The sequence below is a fragment of the Galeopterus variegatus genome, unplaced genomic scaffold (assembly GCF_000696425.1).
Source record: "Galeopterus variegatus unplaced genomic scaffold, G_variegatus-3.0.2 Scaffold1349, whole genome shotgun sequence".
NCBI classification, from domain to species: Eukaryota; Metazoa; Chordata; class Mammalia; order Dermoptera; family Cynocephalidae; genus Galeopterus; species Galeopterus variegatus.
Window position 1 is genome coordinate 113996 of NW_007727460.1, and position 21250 is coordinate 135245.

At 46.2% G+C, this 21250-nt stretch overlaps 1 protein-coding gene across 1 annotated transcript in view; it reads right to left on the reverse strand.

Annotated features, from left to right (window-relative positions):
• NOS1 (nitric oxide synthase 1 (neuronal)) overlaps positions 1-21250 on the reverse strand; it is a 104433-nt gene that overhangs the window by 24575 nt on the left and 58608 nt on the right. Inside the window, exons 8-17 of the mRNA XM_008576437.1 lie at positions 19299-19440; positions 16990-17129; positions 15128-15302; positions 12461-12562; positions 10512-10706; positions 9995-10080; positions 7475-7619; positions 6372-6476; positions 5326-5384; positions 2355-2471 (exon numbers count right to left, since the gene is read on the reverse strand). Of these exons, the coding sequence (XP_008574659.1) occupies positions 2355-2471; positions 5326-5384; positions 6372-6476; positions 7475-7619; positions 9995-10080; positions 10512-10706; positions 12461-12562; positions 15128-15302; positions 16990-17129; positions 19299-19440 (1266 nt within the window). The remainder of the gene's footprint in view (positions 1-2354; positions 2472-5325; positions 5385-6371; positions 6477-7474; positions 7620-9994; positions 10081-10511; positions 10707-12460; positions 12563-15127; positions 15303-16989; positions 17130-19298; positions 19441-21250) is intronic.

Sequence of the window (21250 nt, forward strand, 5' to 3'; positions counted from 1 at the left end):
GCAGGGTGGTGGCCTGACATGTAGAGAGAGGTGGTGACCAGCTGTGGACTGACTGGAGGGGCGCCAGGAAAGGGCACCCCTGCCCCAAGCCATCGGCCTTAGTCTTAGCCCAGTGCAGATTTGGAAACTCCTAGCACTAGTCATGTTTTGTGGTTAAGGTGTTATTTCCCAAATCTTTGTTATTAATGTTTGTGATGTCCGCCATATTTGACTACCACTAATATGGTTAATTACTTATCAGGGTTCTTTAACTTGCTTTTAATTTTTACTCACTAGCTCATCAAACCCAGTGCTATGATTTGAATGTTTGTGTCTCCCCAGCATTCATATGTTGAAATCTAATCCCCAAACATGATGGTATTAGGAGGTGGGGCCTTTTGGAGGTGATGAGGTCATGAGGGTGGAGACCTCATGAATGGGATTAGTGCCCTTATAAGGGGCTGAAGAGAGCAGAGTTCTTCCCTTCCACCAGGACACAGCCAGAAGGCACCATCTATGAACCAGAAAGCAGGCCCTCACCAGACAGCAAACCTGCTAGTGCCTTGATCTCAGACTTTCCAGCCTCCAGAACTGTGAGAAATAAATTCCTGTTATTTATAAGCTACCTCATTTATGGTATTTTGTTACAATAGCCTGAATGGTCTAAGACACCCAACTCTTGTGTTCACCAAAGATGGTTCAAGTGGTTGATTCATTAATATGTTTCTCAATGGACCTGAAGACTTACACTACGTTCACTACTAGACTCACATTTCCATTACAATATTCATCTTATGATTTCAAAATTCCTATTTTAAGCTTCCAAACCAGGTGTTGGCAAACATCTTATATACTGGGCCAGAAAACAAATATCGTTAGGCTTGTGGGCCAAGAAGCAAAATCAAAGCTATGATATTAATTGAAACTTATATAACAAGAAAGAAAACAAATTCCTGCACTTTTTAAAATTGACACAATTAAAAACATAATAGTAATAATTGAGTATGATTTTTTGTAATACAGATCTGCTAATGAGAAGAATGAAATTCTCTTTTGCAGGGGAAAACATTCTGCTTAATTGGAGTTCAAAGATAATATTATCTATTATCAAATTGATTACAAATTTTCATCTATAAAAAAAACATTCTTAGTTCATGGGTTGTACAAAAACATGGAGTGGCCAGTCTGGATTTGGCCCCAGGCATTCATCTGCCAACTCCTGCTGCGATAGATTTAATAAGGGAAAAATGAGTCTAACTGTCAAACTCCAGAACTGATGTTTCAATGTCCAGCTAAAAAAACGTACTGGTGTCAAAACCGTAGAAGGCACAACACCAAGAGTGAGTCCTAATGTAAACTATGGATTTTGGCTCAAAATGATGTATCAATGTAGGTTCATCGATTCTAACAAATAGTGGGAGAGGCTGTGCATATGGCGGGGCAGGGGGAAAAATTAAAGCCTGCTAAAAAAAAGTCCTGATGGACATGATTCTTCAATACCTAGGAACCTTGTGATCTGTATCGTCTACCAAGTATTGCTCTGAGCAGTTATGGAGAAGGCTCAGTTAGCAAAGGTCAGAGGGATTCGTGGCCAGGCCTGAACGTTCTTCCTACAGGGCTGCCCACATCAGCCTTGTCTGATCAATATTCATGAGACCAAAGGGTTTGACATCCCACTTTTATTTCTTTCCAAATACCCATTAAACTGAATATGAAGCTGTTGAAATACAAAATATTTGTCTATGTGCCACCTAAAATTATCACATGGTATGTGACTACACTTTGGAAAATATGGGGTTAGGCCAGTATTTTTTAAATCTGACAGCACAGTAGAGCCAATTGGGGAGATTTAAAGGAAAAAAAGAGAAAGAAAGCAATGCTTGTGCCCAGTTTTAGACCAATTTCATTAGAGTCTCTGGAGGTGGGGCTTGGTTATCATATTGGTATATCGCAAATATCCCCAGGTGATTCTGATGTGCATTCCAGGTTGAGAACCACTGGGTCATGGCAGGTTGTCTCCAGAAGCTTCTATTGAGTGTTAAATGTATTCATTGGGAAGGGCAACTCATTGAGCAATATCCAGGGATTAATATCCTTCAGCACAAATGATGGGGTGAATCTTGGGTAATGGGGACCTAGGGAGTGTGTATAGGAAGAGAAGTCACTGAAAGGATCAAATACAGAGCTTGAAGAAACCAGGCAGTGTGCTTTAATGGGGGAGGGGTCCCAGACAGCCAGGAGGCAGCTGAGTTTACAGGAGATAAGTGGCCATGGAAGGGAGACCTCCCTCCCCCACAACAAGGAGCCCACTTTGCAGCTAGGTCCAGCTCCCCAAGAGCCTTAGTCTCTCCTGAACCCCTGGGCCCCTTGCTCACCTCACGTTGGCCAGGGGTCCAGCACTCTCAAAGTTGTCCCTGAGGTCAGGCCCATCACCTGATGATTTGCGGGAGTCAGAGTAGGAGGAGACGCTATTAAATCGGACCTTGTAGCTCCTGCCAAAATGAAGCAGTCTGTGAGCTCTGGCTTGGAGCCCCTTCCGGAGATCAACACTCCCATTGGATCTTCAAGTTACCAGTCATGGTTCTAGGATCTTCTCTTGTGTGTTGAATCAAACTACAGCACTCCTAAAGGCCTCTTCTAGAATGTGCTGACTTACCCATGCCCGCTGCAATGGTAACTATCTACCTGCACTTGACCCTACCTGTACTTGTATTTAAAAGATCACTGGACATGTTTGACTTAGGAAACTTGAGACCCATAGAGTTAAAATGATTTAATCAGTAAAAAGCCAGGAATAGAATTGACCACCCCCTAACCATTAAACCAGGCTTCCTTGCTTCCCAAATCTTAAAGTGCACAAGAATCATCCTGGGATCTTGTTAAAATGCAGATTCTAATTCAGTAGGTCTGGGACAGGGCCTGAGTGGCCGCATTTCTAACAAGCTCCCAGAAGAAGCCAATGTTGCTAGTTGTTAGACCTCACTTTAATTTAAGTAGCTTGGAACTAGTCCGGTGCTGTCCATTATAGTAGCCATTGGCTATGTGTGGTTATATAAATTTAAAATTAAATCAATTCAAATTAGACACAGTAAAAAATTCTGCTCCACACTTGTACCAGCCACATCTCAGGTGCTCAGTAGCCGTGCATGGCTAATGGCTGCTGTATTGAACAACATAGCTATAGAGCATTTCCATCATTGTAGAAAGTTCTACAGACAGTGCTGGACTATCCCATTCAACACTCTTCTTCCATAAAGTTATGGACCTTAAACATTTCAGGCGTCTGTCACATTTCACATTTCAAGTAAACATGAAAACTATTCAGCACTGATGTCTGCTACGAAAAAATTGCATGTTTTTATTAACTTGTTTTGGAGGGGAAGAAACATGTCATTGGAACTCAAGCTTCAGCATCAGAGGCTCAGGAGCTTTGAGACTTAAAAAAAAATCCAGTTTCTCAGTTTTCCTCTAAAAGTGGTAAGTTTTGTGCTCTGACAAGGCAAAAGCAAAACAAGGCAAAACCAAAAAATATCCCCAAGACCAACCAACAAAACAAACCAAAAGCCAAAAACCCCAAACCAAAACCAAAACTCCAGATCAAAATCCAACACACAAATCTGAGTATAAAAGACAAAAAAAAAAAAGAAATTGTGCATTCTGGCAGCAGGGTTCCTAAGCTGGATGTTCTTCAAAGTTTTTGCTCCAGCATCAGGAAAGTTCTAAATATATGCAAGTGTATTTTCTGCCCTAAAATTGTCTCACATTGAGTCATTCCTCCAAATAAGTCATGCAACATATCAGGGGGTGGCTGTGTTGTTAGTGGGGGAGGGATGGTTGATGGTTGTGGGGCAAAAATAACAGCACGTGTATTCATATGAGGCCAGAGGTCTTTCCAAATGCTTTCCCCTTTGGTATCCTTCTCTATCCTTTGATCCTCGGTAACAGCTTCCAGAGGTGGCCAGGGAAGAGATAATCTCTCCCCATTTGGCAGATGAGAAAGACTGAGGCCCAGAGAGGTCAAGGTTGCTTAGTGAGTTAGTGGCACAGCCTGGGTTAGAACTCAGGTCTCGTTGAGACCTGGATGTGGCCTTGGATGTTCAGGCATTCGGCATACATGCACACACATGCACACACGCATGTTCACACATGTGCACATATGCATGTCCACACATGCATGCTTGCAGGCACACAGGCATGCACCCACACACTTGCACACACACACACACACACATGCACATGTGTGCACACACACGCACTCTACCTGTGCTGGCTGTCACGGGCTGCAACCAGACTGTGGGCTTCTGTGTCACCATGGGGGAGGGGAGGCCCTTTACGGGGAAAGAAACGCAAGGGTTCCGGGTACCTAGAGGGGAGAATCGATGGTGCCCTATCTCTCCCCGAAGGAGGGGTGAGGGGAAACCTGCTGGGAGGCCACTCAGGATGGGGGGAGAAGGGGAGGGGCAGGGAGAGTGAGGACTAAGATGCTGGAGTTGAGTGCAGGATGAGGGCTGACCACCAGGGACTCAGTGGTTGTCCATTCCCTGGGTATCAAATGTACGTGAGTTTGGCAACATGTGCTCAGCACAGAGAAAACCAGGAGGGATGTTCTGCATAACACAGCTTGTGAACAGCAGCCAGCTACAGCATCTGATGCTCCTACCTGAAGACACAGGGACCTGCTCCATGCTGGAACAGACACTGAGTTGGCCTCTTTGAAAGCAGCTCAGTGTGCACATGCCATATGTTCTATACATTACAGGGGATATAAGGGCTTTTCAAGGGTAATTTTTATTACAGATGTTTTTCACATTATGAAATCCCTTTAGAACTCAACCCCACATTAGATGCAATTCCACTGTGAACAACTTTTTGACCACAGATATTTTTCATCTTATGAGGTACTGTATCTATCTTTTGAACTCAGCCTTAGGTGCAACTCCACATTAGCTGCAGCTCCACTCTGAGCAGCCGACAGAAAAGTTCTAAGGAAAGAAGCTCCTTTCACTGATTTTGAACGTGGGTTTCCAAAGGGGGAGAAAGAATAAGAACTGGTATTTATACAGTGCTCTTAATTTCCACAGGACTCTCACATCTAGTTTCTGATTTGATTCTTACCGATTAGAAAATTAAGGAAGGTATTATAACCCCTGCTTGATGGAAAAAGAAACTGAGGCACAGGGCTATGAAGTGACTTAGCACCAAAATATCAGCCCCAGTGCACCGCAGATACCCACCAGCTAAAATGGGCCACAACCACCATCCAGAAGGCAAATGTGATCCCCAGGAGCTGAAAGACAATTTCCCCCCAGGGGGAGTCATGTGACATTGGAGGGGCCATTTACTTACTTCCTCTCCTCCTGCACAGAGTTGGGGTGTCTCATTTCCATCAAGGCACAACCGAATTTCTGGAGGCCGAAACAGACGAGCAAAATGTGAGGCATGCATTGGTAAATCCAGACAAGGGGCAGGCACCGAGGGGCTGGGGTCCTGACTAGCTAGAGAAGCCTGATATCCGGGAGCCAGGATGTCAGGTGTGGCCGGGGGCTCAGGCTGGACAGTAATGCTTGAGCCGCACATGCAGTGGAAGGGCTGTTAAAAGGACTGTAAGTGTGGATCCCCTACCCCAGCACACGACTCCCCTTGGTAGCTGCTGTGGGTTGAATGTGTCCCTCAAAGGTTCATGTGTTGGAGACTTGATCTCCATTGTAACAGTGTTAAGAGTGTGGGAAATCCTATTATGGAAATTGAAAGGTGGGTTCCTTAAGAGGTGATTAGATAGTGAGGACTGTACCCTCCTGAATGGATTAATCCATTGATGGTTTAGTGGGTGGCCATGGGTGTGGTTCTGATGGCTTTAAAAGGAGACCGAGTGAAGAGGTTGGCTCTCTCTTGCTCAGCCCATTCACCACGTGATACCCTGAGTCTCTGTAGAGAGTCTCCACTAAGACCAAGGCCCTCACCAGATGTGTTCCCTGGACTTTGGACTTCCCAGCCCCTGAACTGTAAAAAATAAATTCTATTTCTTTATAAATCACCCAGTTTCAAGTATTGCATTATAAGCAACAGGAAACAGACTAATATAGTAGCCTTCTTGCTGTAAAAATATTGTCTCTACTTCCTCTCATCTGGAGCAGGGGACAACAAGCTCATGATTGGAGCATCCATTCCAAACAAGTAGCTCCCTTAGGTGATGACAGTTTCTCCAGGGACCAGCTAACTAGTGGACACCAATAGACTGAGGCCTTGGAATTGTCCAATATTTTTGCATAACTGGCTTTGAGGCTCTGGGAGGGCTTGCTACTGAATAGCAGGTGTAGGGAAAGGGTCCAAGCTGTGGCCTGTTCTTCCCACTGTTGGAACCACATGCTAGAACAGGTGAAAGATTATCTCACCTCCCCATTCTCAGGGGGGTCTCCATTGCCAAAGGTGCTGGTAACCACCAGGACCAGAGTTTCATGTTCCAGGTGCACAATGTCATATTCTTCCATGGACATCACCTAGGTGGCCAAGGACAAGGGCAAAGGCATAGGGTGGGGGAGAGGAAGAAAGAAGGTGGCAAGGACAGGGAAGAGGTGGGAAAGAACAGAGTGATGGGGGAAGGAGAGGAGAGAGAAAGGAAGGTGAGTCATTTTGAGTCATCTCTTCTGGACGGAGAACCAAATGTTCTGGGTTGTCTGTATTTCAATGGGACCAAGCGGGTAGAACTAAAAGCTTCTTTGGTAGCGTGAGACTTTACTATGGCCACTGTGGCCTGAAGGATTGTAGACAGTATGGGACAATGGTCCAAGGGGTTGGCTGCCAGTAGAGACAGACCTTGATTGAAGCCCTTGGGCTTCTTACAACGAACCAATCCCGGGTCCTTCCTGACCACATTTAGGCTGGGAATGACCTGGCTGGATCTGACCAGGTCTGCTCAGCCTCCTCTCTACTCCTCTTTCCAGCAGTGTGGAGCACCTGGGCCAAACAAGCCCGAGAAACCTGCCTTAGAGAAAGATGGTTGCTCTGTATCTTAGCATCACCTGCACGACATTTCTCAAAGTAGGATCTAGGGAAGCCCAGTCTCCCAAGATGTTCAGTGAAAATAAGTGATCCGTGGTCAAATATGTTTGGGAAACACTTATATTCTATCCTCTCCTCTTTTGGTGATTACAGATTAAAGGCTCTGAGAAGTCCCACAGCAATGAATTCCACTGAGCTGTATTTAATGCAGAGCTTACCAAACTGACCTCAGAATGGTTTCTTATAAACCTTCTAATGCTTTGCTCTAGAGATAGGAAGTTTGTTTTGTGTTTCCTAGAGAGTTCATGGGGGGAGGGGCATCACAGTCCCCTGAAATTTGTGCAAATGTGTGCCTATGTGCTGATGGGCCTCTTCAGGTGTCCTTTTACCCACTGCCCTTTCAGTCACTGGGTCCTTTTCCAGTGACTTCTCTCCCTCTCCTTCCCATCTTTATTTACCATAAGTGGTTGAGGAGCTGGCACTGCCTCCTACCCACCTTGGCATCAAAGGCATGTTTGAAGATCTCACACAAGGTCTTGGCATAGGCCTGCGATTTGCCTGTCTCTGTGGCATAGAGGATGGTTGCCTTGACCCTCTTGGCCATTGCCTGCCCCATCAGCTTGGCTGAGAATTTGACAGCTCTGGGGGGAAAGAGGATGGAGACAAAAATAGGAAATGAAGAATGGAGAGAAGATTGCGGGTTGGGACTTTTGGGCAAGAACCGTGATCCACGAAATACAACAGGACAGGAGAGAACTTACTGTCTTGGTCTTCGATAGCTTCAGGAGTCTCCTCAGAGACACCCGAAGCCCCTGAGTTTAGATACCATATGCACTTCTTTATTAAATGCCCCAGAGCAATTAGTCACAAGTTAAAATGGTCGGTTTTGTTAGTTTGTTAATTGATTGATGGATCCCTGTGTTGAGAACCTTGGTTTGCCAAGCATTGCCTCAGATGGTGATCATTCATCCATTTCTTTGTTCATTAATTCATTCATTATTTGTTGAGTGTCTAACTATGCGTTGTTACAGGAGCTGAAGAACATTGGAACTTGGTTATGGACAAGCAGCTGTCATGGGGCTTATACTTGTGTGTGTGTGTGAGAGAGAGAGAAATGAATCCCTAATAGGTCACCAGGCATTGAATTAGAAGGGACTTTAGAGGTTTGTAGGTCCACAAAGGAAAGGACCAGGTCTGATTTATTCTGCAATGCTTATCCATGGTGTTGTACAGAGCCCAGTACCTAGTAGGCACTAAATAAATATCTATCAAAAGGAAGTTATGAATTTTAAAAGATGCTGGGGAGTTTAAATGTCAAGCCCAGCCTCTTTCCTACTAAACGAAGCCCAAACCCTTCCTTCCCTACTACTGGGCAGGGGGGCCAGGGTGGCAGGCAGGCCAGGGCCTCAGGAATACCTGGGCTCAACTTCCTAGCGAGCAGCCCTCTTCTAGCTAGGAATCTCAGTGTAGACAAATTGCTAATTATCCCCCACCTGGGGATTATAGGTGGTAAATTCATCCCTCTTTAAAATCAGGGAAACCACCCACTCTGCAGGAAGACTCCGAACGAAGGGGGAGAAACAGAAAGGAATAAAAGGTGCCTGGAGAATTCCCTTTGAATGATCTGAGCATAAAAATACAGCTATAATTAACTCCCATTGTTTCTACCCCAAACTTAATAATGCAATTAATGTTTCAAATTTCTCCCTCCCTTCTTCCCCCAAAGACAATCGAGCCGAGGTGAAGCCAAAGGTTGCTCTCCCTGAGAATATTTGAGTACTCTTGTTAGAAAAAGGATGGCTGCTGATGTGTTTTGCTTGGCTGGAGGACAGGATTAAGATGGAAGGAGAGACGGAAGGAGAGAGGAGAGAGATCCCGCAGGCTGTATTAGTGGAGCCTCGACCTCAGTTTGAGTCCCTGCAAGGCCCACCAGTGTCTTGCCTCTGGGGTCTAAGGCACAGATAGCACCTGTTGTACAACTAGATGCTATTCATAGAGATTCCAGACTCGAGGGGCCTGAGAAAAGACAGTACATGCCCGTGTCTTCTGCCAGAAAGTTAGTTCCAAGCAGGTGTCTCTGCTGAGCGGCTCAGTGGGGTTCTCTTTCTTTGGGGAGAAGGCTGGCATCCCCACTAAATTATCTCAGTTGACCCCACCCTGTCACTGGTCCCCTGGCTGGCTAAACGTTCTTCAGGTAAATTACTCCTCAGTTGTTTTGGTCCATAACTCCCTTTCTTCTCCTCTTTGCTTAGTTAAGCCTAAGTCATCTCATTCCTCAGCTCAATTGTCACATCCTCCAGGAAGCTCTCCCCAACTTCCCAAACTCAGTGAAGTCTCTTTTATGGTACCATGAACCATTCCTCGATGGCACCTGCCACAGCTGCAATGTTGACTGTATTTGTGTGATTTGGCAAATGAAGGGCCATGGGCTCCTTGAGAGCAGGGACCACATTCATCTAGCTCACCATGACATCCCTGGAGCCTAGAACAGTGCCTAGACAGGGAAGGTATTCGGTACTCATTTGTTGGCTAAAGGAATGAATGACTGAGTAAATGAATGAGTGAGTGAGTCAGCGTTGGGTCAGAGGGCTCTCTAGGCAGTTGTGTGCTGGAGCCAACCCACCCTGGCTCCTTTCTACTCTGGGTTTGATGACTTCCTGTTGGTAGCTTGAAATTGGCCATAGCAGGAGTATTTACACCATAGAAATTGGCAAGCATTACAAATCAATGCATTATTATTATTATCATTAGGAGAGCTGGCTCACTAACATACCACTGCCTCCAAGACAAGAATTTAGGAAAGCAAGGCAAGGAAAGGGAGGTTGAGAAGGAGATTTGTGGCAACTTTCACATCCCAGACTCAGAGGCAAAGAAGGCACAGGGGGTTGGAGAAAATGGAGAAACCTTACCCTATGAGAGGTGAGACGGCACAAGCATCTGCCCAGCCTCCTTTCTGGGGGCTCTCTGAGTTTGTGGGCACATCCATCCACCCACCCACCCACTGCAGAAGACTCACTCTGCCAGTTTCTTGAAGCCGATGGCCCGCCGCTTTGTGGGGGTCCCATTGGTGCCTTTCCAGACGTGGGTGTTCCAAGGATCAGGCTGGGAAGGAGAGACAGGACAATGGTCACTGCAGTGAAGGAATGTGGCTCCTCTTGGAGATGCTCAGGGCTCCCTGGGGCTTGTGGCTGCCCAACCCTGAGCCCTTGAAGGGAAGTTTCTGCCAATAGTGACCACACGGGTCTTTGCACACAGAGGGGCTGGTCCAGCCCCCCTGTACTGTCCTGCTAGCCCCTCCCACTCAGTCCTCAGTCCCTCTCAAACTTTCTTTTTGTGACCCCTGTTCATTACTCATTTTGTCTCTACTGGTCTTCAGCTAAACCGGTGCTGTCCAATATGGCAGCCACTAGCCACATGTGGCTATTGGGCAGTTGCATGTCTAAGCGCAAGCCTGAACTGAGATGTGTCTAAGTATAACATACACACTAGATGTGGAAGACTCAGCACGAAAAGAGGCAGGGAGGGGGCAGGACCTGGTATTCGAAGGAAGGGGTGAGCCGGTAGTTGAGCATTTCCTGGTGGAAGACGGGGGTGATGCTGCCAGACATGGGGGGCACAATCCACACCCAGTCAGCAGGGCAGCCCCCCCGACAGCGGTATTCATTCTCCATGTGCTTAATGAAGGACTCGGTGGCAGAGTGATGGTCAACAATGGTCACTTTATCACTCTGTGGGAGAAGAGGGGACAAGGAGTCAGGAGGTAAGAGAAGTTGGGGTATTTTGGAAATCCCTTCCCCATAGAGCAGTGTTTCCCAAGGGGTGTTCTTGGAGATGATTTTAAGCAGTGTGAAGTGAAACAGTGATTCTCTTTGCAGTTCTTTTTCAGCCTTCCTAATTATATGCAGGAGAAAGTCTCTGTTTTGTGCTAATGTGTCTTTAACACCTTTCTTGCCAATCTTCCTTCCTCCTTTCTTTTTTTTTTAAAAATAAATAATAGAGGAGAACCTCAGGCAGGATCTAGCTAGAATGAACAACTTTATTTTGTTTTCCTTGTGTTTATTTGTTTATTTACTTAATATCACAATTACCTTGTTTCTATGGCAACCAATACTGGCTCTCCATTTGTGGTGCTGATATAAAACCCTCTTAAAATACACACTTTTTTTTTTGTCTTTTGTCTTTTTCCGTGTCCGGCAACGGATCGCAACCCTCAGTGACGCCCCCGTACTGGACCGGGGACCAGCAACGGGATCGCAACCCTCGGTGTTGCTTCCCGCGCCTCGCTCAGCCAGTGAGCGGGAACCGGTCTGTATGTGGGATCTGAACCCTCGGGTGGGAGCGCCGCCGCGCTTCCCAAGCGGCGCACTATCCAGTGCGCCACCGGGCCAGCCCAAAATACACATTTTTAAGCTACAAAGAGGAGTTGATTGAAAGTAAAATGAGTCAATCACAGCAGATGTGGGAGGACCGAGTGTCCAGGACCTGCTACAGTTGGCAGGCCTGAGTTCATACCTTGTCCAAGCGATGTTTCCCTGCCTGCCCACGGAAACTGCCTCCTTCCTGCGCTTTCTTTCTTAACCACTCACCTCACTGACATCCCTGCTGTCTCTGGCTCGCTGGTCTTTGTACTAGTCCACTGGGCCACCAAGCCATGTCCCATCATTTCAATGACTCCTGAAACCTCACTTCCTCCAGGGTTAGAGAGGAGGGAGGTAGCCTCTTCCCTCTTGCCCTGTCTCAACCTGTCTCTTCCCTGTGACATTCCTCAGTGTACCCATTCTCCCCACCCCAGACATGGGGACCTAGGGTTTCTATTCATATCTATCCACAACCCATGGCTTGATTTAACATGTTCATTCTACTGCCTGTGTGTTTTCTCATGTGTCTAGAGGTCTAGCTGTCTAGACTGCAAGCCTCCGGAGGACAGAGATTGTCTCTGCTATAAAGAGTGACTTCAATTCTCTATGTTTCCCGGTTTGTACAGGAGAATACTGGTTTATGCCTGTTGTCCTGGCATGATTAATAGTGTCACCCTTAGCTCTCAAAAGTGTTGTGGTTTAGGTGACAACTTTTCAGCCATCCTACTATTATACCATTTACCCCAGAGCCACATGCATTTAAGGACCTATATGTTACTTACAATGATGATGAGTGTTTGTCTCTGTTATGTGAGAGTCTGAGTCCCTATGAGATGACAAGACACAGAGGATGCCTGTCATCTCAATTCTAAAGAGTTATAAGCAAAACGTCACAACTCCCCTGCCCCACCCCCCAATCTGTTCATCTCTTCATCAAAGGGTCCCCACCCAAGATCCACACTGGAGAGAAAGGCATGTAGGACAAGAAGTAGACCATGCTGGTGAACAGAGTCCCCCAAAGGCGGTTTCTGGTAGCTAGGCTTCTGGACCCTCCGCACAAAGACTCTGAAAGGTTTTAGCTCCCTTTTGAAGCATGACCCTGGTGGTACGGGCCCTCGTGCTACCTGGAAGCTGTAGAGAACTGCAATATTGATCTCCACCAGAGCCTGGTCCTTCCACAGGGATGATGTCTTCCTCATGTCCAAGTTCATCTTCTTGGCCACTTCCTGAAAGGGGAAGGAAACTTAGACTCACAGGCTGGGGCACCTCTGGGTTTGAGACCGATGAGGGACAGGGCTAGCATCATTGATGAATTTCTTAATTAATTAATCAACTCATTCACAGGCTGATTAACTCACTGTCACTCAAAAGATTTTTTTATTGAGAACCTACCAGCAGCAGGAAACTGGAGACTTGGCTGGCCCTTTAATCACTAAGCTTATGATCTACTGGGGGAGAGAGAGAGTCAATGTTGTGATGAATGCTAATTCCTAGGAAGAAAACAGGACAAGGCAATGGGATAAAGAGTGATATGGGGGCTGGGTTAATTCGGCTGCAGTAGTCAGGGAAAGCCCACTGAGGAGACGGCACTCAGATGAGACCTAAGTGATGAGAAGAAGCAAGACATTTACAGATGTGGGGAGGGAATGTTCTAGGCAGAGAGAACATCACATGCAAAGTTCCCAGGGTAGGATAAGGCTTGGGGCATCTGAGATGCAGAAAGAAGGCCAGAGTGCTCGGATGGTGGTGAGAAAAAGTGCTGGTGGGAGAGAGTGGCAGAACCCGATGATGCAGGACCTTGAAGGATGTGCCAAGGAGTCAGGATTTTATTCCAGATGTGATGGGGGGGTGTCTATAGAGCATTTTAAGCAGAGATGTGGGTCTGGGAGTGACACCATCTGCTTTGTAGTAGGCACATGTATGGAAACTCCCATCCATCCTGTTCCATTCCTGAAGTGGTCAATACTTAGAATCTAGACCATGGGTGCTTTGAGCTCACAAGGACACCTGATGGACAGATGGGGAAACTGAGGCTCAGTGAATTACCTAGGCTTATCCAAGGTTTACAGAACCAGTTGGCCTCAGCGTTGGAGCCCAGGGAGATGCCAAATGTCCAAGACCTGGGAGCTGTACCCTAACAAGCCAATGCTTTTGGCAAAATTACTTGCCAAAAAACAACTCATGATATTTATGTTTCAGCTAAAGCAGAAGCAGGAGCTGATGTCAGCAGTAGGGAAGACCCAACAACAGATCCACTAATTAAAGTCCCGCTTTTTGCTTCCTCTGTCAATCCAGTCACTGGTGGGAACCCAGGTCTCATTACGGGGCTAGAATGCAGCAACTTCTCAGGTTTGGGTAAATTGTTTCCTTGCCCCAGCTGTCAACACTTGTACATCATGACAGTTGGAATTGGAGGGTTAGGGTGGCAGAGAGTCTCATTTAACTTCCTCGGTGACTATTCTTTGCAACTGAAATGTAAGCAGAGATCAGAAAGAGGACTTATTAATTCACTCTTCGAGGCTGAGGTGTTAGGTTCTGCTTGGGGTTTTTATCAGTGACACATTTGCAGAAATTAAGAAATTGGCTGTTGCTTTACACAAGTATGTATAAAACTTGGGTTAGTTTATGAAAGCAGAAAGTGTGTATAGTTAGTCATGCTGCTATTGTTATTCTGCAGCATTACTTTGGTTTAAAGAATAGAAATTAAAAAAAAAAAACCTATGTGACAAATAAATCCCCAAATGCAACTTGAACCAGATGTATGGAAACTGCCTGAAATATCTTTTCCTTCCCTGCCAGAAATTTGTATGGATTAGTGGCTGCCCAGTAGAATCTTCTGGGGAACTTTGCAAAATGCTGATGCCCAAGCCCTCCCTCAGCCCAGTGACATCAGAAACCTGGGGAATGGGGCCCAGGAATCAAAAAGCTCCCCAGGTAACTTCAATGTGTGGCAAGGCTGAGGACGCTGCGTCTGTTTTCCAGGGTGACACCAGTGGATCTTAACAACACAAACCTTGGTTCCGAGTTTTAATCTTGGCTTCACGCCTTATATACTGTGACAAGGCTCAGCACTCAACTTCTCTGTTTCTCGGTGCTGTCTTTTGAAACAAGACCAACAGCAGCAGACTGTTGTTAGGGACACCATTTGCTTACAAAAACAGCAATCCTGATGCTTGCATCAAAGTTGAGCTTCAGGAAGCATCCCTCCAGTGCTCTTTAGTTGATGAGGATGACTCAGCCAGGGAGGGGACTGGACCCTCTACTGAGAAATGCTTAGAGTGGGAAACACTACCAACCCCCCATCCTTGTTTTTTCAGAAAAGAGACTAAATATGTCTCAGGTTTGTGGGTGATTCTCAGACTCTTCTAACAAGGTTTAACACCGAGAGGCAGTGTAGCAGAGTGGTTATGAACGTGGACCATAAAAGAGGCTGGGCTCACATCCTGGCCCTGCCACTCGCTGGCTTTGTGACCTTGAGCTTGTCACTTCAGCCCCCCAAAAGTCCTCAGTTTCCTCATCTGTAAAAGGGGGATGATCACACCTCAATGTTACGGTGAGGAGACAGTGAGCATGTAATACATGCCAAGTGCTCTGAACAGTGTTAGCACACGGTATGTGCTATGTGTGCGTTTGCTGTTGACAACATCACTGCTTAAGACACGGATGCCTCTGCAATTTCCAGGGGCTTTACCAGGACTGCAGTTCTCTTCTAACCCCTTCCACACTCCAAGCTCCAAAGCTCAGCTGTGGGGAAGGACTGCTGAGCCTGGGCCACCAGGGAGGGACCTTACCTCCAGGATGTTGTAGCGCGAGTTGTCACAGTAGTCACGGACACCGATCTCTGTTCCCATGTACCAGCCGCTGAAGGGACAGGCGCTGAATTCCAGGCCGCCAATCTCCAGAAGCATGTTGGACACAGCGGGGAGGCCATACCACTTCAGCCCCAGGTCCTTGAACCACTCAAACCTGCAGAGAGTAACACGGCCTAGCTCACCAGGTGGCAGGTGTCTCGTGGGCAGACGCCTGGGTGGGACCTTCTTAGTCTGGGGATGCTGAAATGCCAGGGAGTGACTGAGACTGAACCTGATTCCCGGGCCCCGCTTCAGGTCTGTTGAAACATGGTTTCTGCAGCTGGGGCTTGAGAATATGCATTTTTAACATGTTCCTCTTGTGATTGATGTCCAGGCCCAGGAACCATCACCTTGAGCTGCTATTTATCTTCCCAAACCCAACCTGAAAGTGAGTCCAGGAGAAAGTATGGAGACCTTGCTCTCCCTCAGCCCTCTGAGCTCCTTCCTACCCCAGGGCATTTGCAGGGGAAGATTCCTTCCTCCTGGAATCTTCTCCCTTACATCTGTGCTTCCAGAGCTTATCCATGCTTTAATTCTCAGCTAAAATGTTGCTTACTCTGGGAAGCCTTTCCTGACGCCCAGTTGGGTCTGGAGATTTCATGCTTCTTGGTGCCATAAAATTTCCTTTGCAACACTTTATTGGAATGAAGTAGTTATTTGAGTAACTGTGTATGTAAGATCTTCTCCTCCTTGAGATCATAAGCACCATTAGGGCAGGGACGAAGTCAGCCCCCAAAGCTAGCACAATGCTGGGAATGGCAGTGGGAACACTAAACTGTATTGAACGAGCCAATGAATGAATGTAGGCTAAGTTCCACCAAGGAGACTGGGTGGGTTCCCACATATCTAGAAAGTGTGTCAGCAGCCTCAGGACACTTGGACACCTGTTCCCACTCCAGGGCTGGGACTAGGGTAAGGCAAGTGAGGCATTAGCCTTGGGTGCAAAATTTAAGGGAGGGTTTACACCAAAAACTCAGTGAACAAGATCAATGCTATTATTTCTTTACTTATGAAATATTTTAAATTAACGCAACATTTAAAAAAAAATCAAAACTACTAATATATATATATATGTGCAATATCTGATGAACAAAATATCAAGACAGGATTCCACCCTATACTTGTATGACTCACCTCGCTTGTCTCACCCTAAGCCTCAGTCCTGAGCTGGATCCTGTCTTTACTTAAAATGTTGATATATTTCTCATCACGAATTAAAAAAAAATTCACTTTGATTTTAAAAAAACATGGTATTCACATATTCTTTATCTTGATTGCTATGGAGTGTTTTAGCAACCCCTGGGTCTAGTGCCTCTCTGTGTATTTCCTTCCCTCGCACAGTGCAAATGCTGCTTGTGCCGCTGGCCTCAGTCCTTGCACCTCCTTCCCGGCTCCAAATCCCTTTTGAACTTGATCCATACCAGGTCCCATAGAGTTCTGAACAGTTCCCTCTGTTGAATATTCCTGCCCACAATAAGACAGTAAGTGCCTCTGTTTTTCCAGCCTTTGGGTCTGGAGAAAGAGCAGGTTCTTGCTGATGCTTAGGAGTGGGGTGAGGACGGGAGAGTATGATTTAGAAAAGATGGTAGTCACCGGGCTGGTCAAGGAGGACTTATTGATTCTTGAGGGAGCCCACTCTGCGTAAGCCCCGCAGTGAGGACAGGAGGACAGTGAGGACAGGAACCAAGACCCCCTTTCAGCTTCTGTCTGGGCTAGAGAGAGAGCTAGGGAATAGCGGATGAGCGGAGAGGGGCACCGGGCAAACCCACTCGCCCTCCCCCACCCCACACAGCTCCTCTTACTTGGGGTGCCGGATGGGCACTTCCAACACCAGCTCTGGAGGGATCTGGAAGAGCTCAGGGTCGTTGCCGTTGGCCTGGAGCAGGAGTGGCAGGATATCGAAGCGGCCTCTGGGGGGTTTCCAGCCCTGCTGTATGCAAATCTGCAACCAGACCCAGCCATGTCATGTCACTGTGCCCCAGACCCTACAAACATGACTGTTATGTGGAAAGTGGGGGGTGGGGTGGGCAGTGTTCCAAATGCAAGCCCCCAGCAGTCACTTCCCCTAGAGGCTCTTGGGACACACCACCTCCTTTATAAAGTTCTCCCTGACATTACCATGTAATTAATAAAACTTCTCATGACACCACGAGAAAGGGAAAACCTTTCCTCCAGCACTGGGCTTTGTTATGTTTTCCAGGCTTCCATGCCCACTGGAAAGGGCAAGGGCTGAATCTGATTACTTGCTGCATCTGCAGTGTGCTCGCTCCATAAGTGTTTGTATTAGGTCCCATAAGACACAAAGAAAATCCACTGAATTTGATGAAAGCAGATGTATTGGAATTACTGCATGAAATGCACTTGTTAGATCAGTTGTCCAACAGAAATATGATGTGAGCCACGTAAGTAATTAAAATTTTCTAGTAGCCCCATTAAAAAAAAAAGAGGTGAAAATAATTTTAAGAATATATTCACCTTAAATAACATAGTTTAAATTCAAGAATATCTTTTAAATTAATATTAATTTATTAAGATATTACTATCAATAGATTCTAATTATATATTTGACATGTTATATAATATGTAACATTTATTAGTTCAATAAATATAACGAATATATGTAATATATAACATAATTAGATCCATTAACTATCAACATTAATTTATTAATAATAAATCATTAAGAAAAACATTAATATGAATATACCTAAATATATAATATACTTATTAGTCCAATAAATCCATTAATCTATGTATAAATGTATTAGCCTACTATATCCATGTTATTATCAGTTCAGCATGTAATTAATATGAAAGTGATCAGTGAGCTCTTTCCCACTCTTTTTTTAGTGTGCATTTTCACTTGTGGCACATCTCAGTTGGGACTAGCCAAATCTGAAGTGCTCAAGAGCCATGTGTGGTCAGCGGCTGCCCTATTGGACAGTACAGGATCCGAGAGCATTTCAGAAGGTATAATTATGTGGTTAGGTTTGGGATGATTCTTTATGTTGTTAGTAGAAAGAGGAAGCACTAAATCACGGGTTGGGGAACATGTCCCGGTCAGCGAGGTTTCTGGACACAGATGCGGGGAAGAGGCTATGGTGTTTATGTTCTGGTAACCACGAGGACAAGGTCAGCCAAGCACACGGTTAGCGCTCAGCCAACTGGAGCAGAGTCTGGCTGAGTCTAAAATGGCACAGGTGTGACTCCTGGTCGCTGTGGTTACAGCCCCCTCCCTCAGGGTAATAACATTTTAATAAGGAAAGCCTCACGCAGATGCAGGCAGCAGTGTTGAGGGAGGGCTTTAACCCCGAGCCTTGCCGGCCCTTTCTTGGAGGGGATACCATGGTGGAGTTTGAGGGGATTTGAGGAAAGGACAAAGGTGAGGCTCAGCTGGGGATGAGTTGGGCGGTACTAGGCCTGAGATCATTCTAGGCATGGGGTCTGCTGTGTATCTCCTGTGGGCCTAGTGTGTATACACTACCATGTCTTACCTGCACCATCTGTCTGCAGTACCACCTGGAAGGAACCCTGGATGGGGAAATGGTGGTGTTCACTTTCCTGGTAGCTTTTATAAATTGACTTGGGCTACCAGTAATTGAGAGTCGAGCCCAGTCTGAGAGCCCACTTGGGTGGCTAGAGCTGTTGTATAAGCAAACAAATGAATGAATGATAGGAATGGGACATATTACCCAACTCAGAAAAGGTGGACGCCAGACACGGCTTCCATGTACCAGCTCCTCTGATGCTGCTGGGAGGTGGGAGATTTGGCCCGTAGTTCTAGCTTTCCCTCCACTCGCTTAGTAGCCTTGGATAACTCACTTGGCCTTGGTGAGACTCAGTCTACCCATTTGGGAAATGGAACAATAGTTCCCATTAGGAGGGTTGGGTGAGGTAATGGCCTGAAAATGACCAACCCACTAGCTGTCAATTCATCAGAAGGACTGGAAACAGCCAAATGGAGCAGCAGGTCTGGAGAAGAGTAAACTACCCCCACTGGCTGCTCTCCCTTTGATGATAACATTACATGGAGAAAAGTCTGTGGATAAAGACAGTTTGGAGGCACGGGAGCCCGGGTGGAGGTGGGAGTGGGGGGCGTACATGCTCGCACCTCTGTGAACTCCACATTGGCTGGGTCCCCCAGGGTGGAGCCATCAGGCTGCTTGTAGCCGGCATAGCGGATGAGCTGGGAGTTCCAGACTCGGAAGTCATGCTTGCCGTCTGTCCTCTGTGGAAATATGGTGATAGCAGACCTGTGGTAGAGAGAGAAGGGATGCCTGGAATCAAGGTGGGACTTGCACTTTGGGGACATACTGGAAAAGATGCCACCCAGGCCAACAACTGCATGAGGCTCAGGGTGGATTATACCTGTCCCAAGGTCTCCAGGGCCGATGGAATAGCTTTTGGAAGGGAGGGACCTTGCCCTGTTCCTCTACCTAAACCACTACTCTGAGGAAGGGTGGAGGGTGGGAGGTCCCATGCTAGCTTGCTGAAGGAAGGAGAATGCTTCCCTAGCTGGAGACTTTTAAACAATACTGACTTGAGCCAGTCTCCCAGGGAATTCTTCTACATTCCCTGATTCCCTTTAATAATGCACTGCCAATTCCTAGTTCCAGTCTTTTTCTTGCCCTCATCTTTGATTCTCACCCAATGTGCTCACCCCTGTTCCATACCAAAGTTTATAGACTTATGATGAAAAAAAAAATCAACTTGCATTTGTACTCCCAGTTGTTTATTTAAAAGAAAACTTTTAAATAAAAAAAGTTTATTTATTTTTTCATAAGAGTAGGTCACCAGCCACTGGCCTCACCTGCCTAAACAGGCAACCATGAAGACTGTATTGTTATGAAGGAAGAAAGATGTTGCTGTGGGCTGAAGGCTCCAAGCTGGAGCCCTAGTGTCTTTGTGACAAGGGAAATCAGCAAGTGTTAGAGGTGTTAATGATGTCTCAGCACCAAACTGAGCCTTTCTCCTTGGCATTGTCAGGATCGGGAAAAGAAAAGAAAAAAAAAATGGACAGGAGAAAAACTTTTTCACGATGTGGTTCAATGCTATCTCATGCCAAGAGCTGCTGCCTCCTGAACTCACTGGTCCCACTACAGGTCCAAATCCCAGGCTATGGGAAACACTGTCCTGGTTTCCTGTGTCAGCACAGGGATCACATCTCAGGTGCAAACCATTGCTCACAGATTCTCTCTCATACACGTTCCTGCCTTGAACTTTGTCCCTGCTGGTCCCCTTGCCTGCAATCTCTCTCTCTTGTCCTACATATGCTCAAATTCAAGGTCTGAATCAAATTCACTTTCTCCACACAGCATCTCCTGTCTTGCCTAGTTCACAGGGCCTTTTTCTTTCTGAGCACATTTTTTAGGTCTTACTCTCTACACAAGACAATGCAGCATTTAATACTGCAGGGTGGTGCGTCACTCCTGGAGGTGAGTCTAGAATCTGGACAGAATGAGTCAAACATTTTTCCCTCCAGCATTAAGACATACAGATGTTTCTTTGATTGAGCACCAGATAAAGGGTGTTTGTGTAATGCATATTTTTAAAAAGCATGTTTAGAAACATCAGAATCACACACAGCAAGTGGGGTGTGCTGCTGACTCTATGTTCAGGAACCGAGACCAACAGAGGAAACAGAACACACTCATGCTGCCTGTCTCCTGCTTAGCCTGAGCACGATCTCACTGAAGGGCAGCTGGAATGTCCTGCACTGTTAGAATTACACATCTCTGTCCTTCCCTTCTTCTCTCTTGCTGCCTTTCTCCTCTTATGTATACATTATTCCTATACATGGTATACATTCTCTTCTGGCTCTCTCCTTGTTTCCAGACATGTGGCTTAAAACTTAAAAAAAAAAAAATCAGCTGAATATTTTCTCTAATAGAAGATCTCATGATGACCCCCCAAAAGATGATTGAAAAAACTGGAGGTGCACTGCCAGGCCTGGAGTGACCCCCTCCTAAAGCACCACTTGAAAACCACCAGCATAGCCCATAAGCTCCTTGAAGGCCTAACCTTGACCAGTCCTTCTGTCAGTATACATGGGAGGGTTCTGTC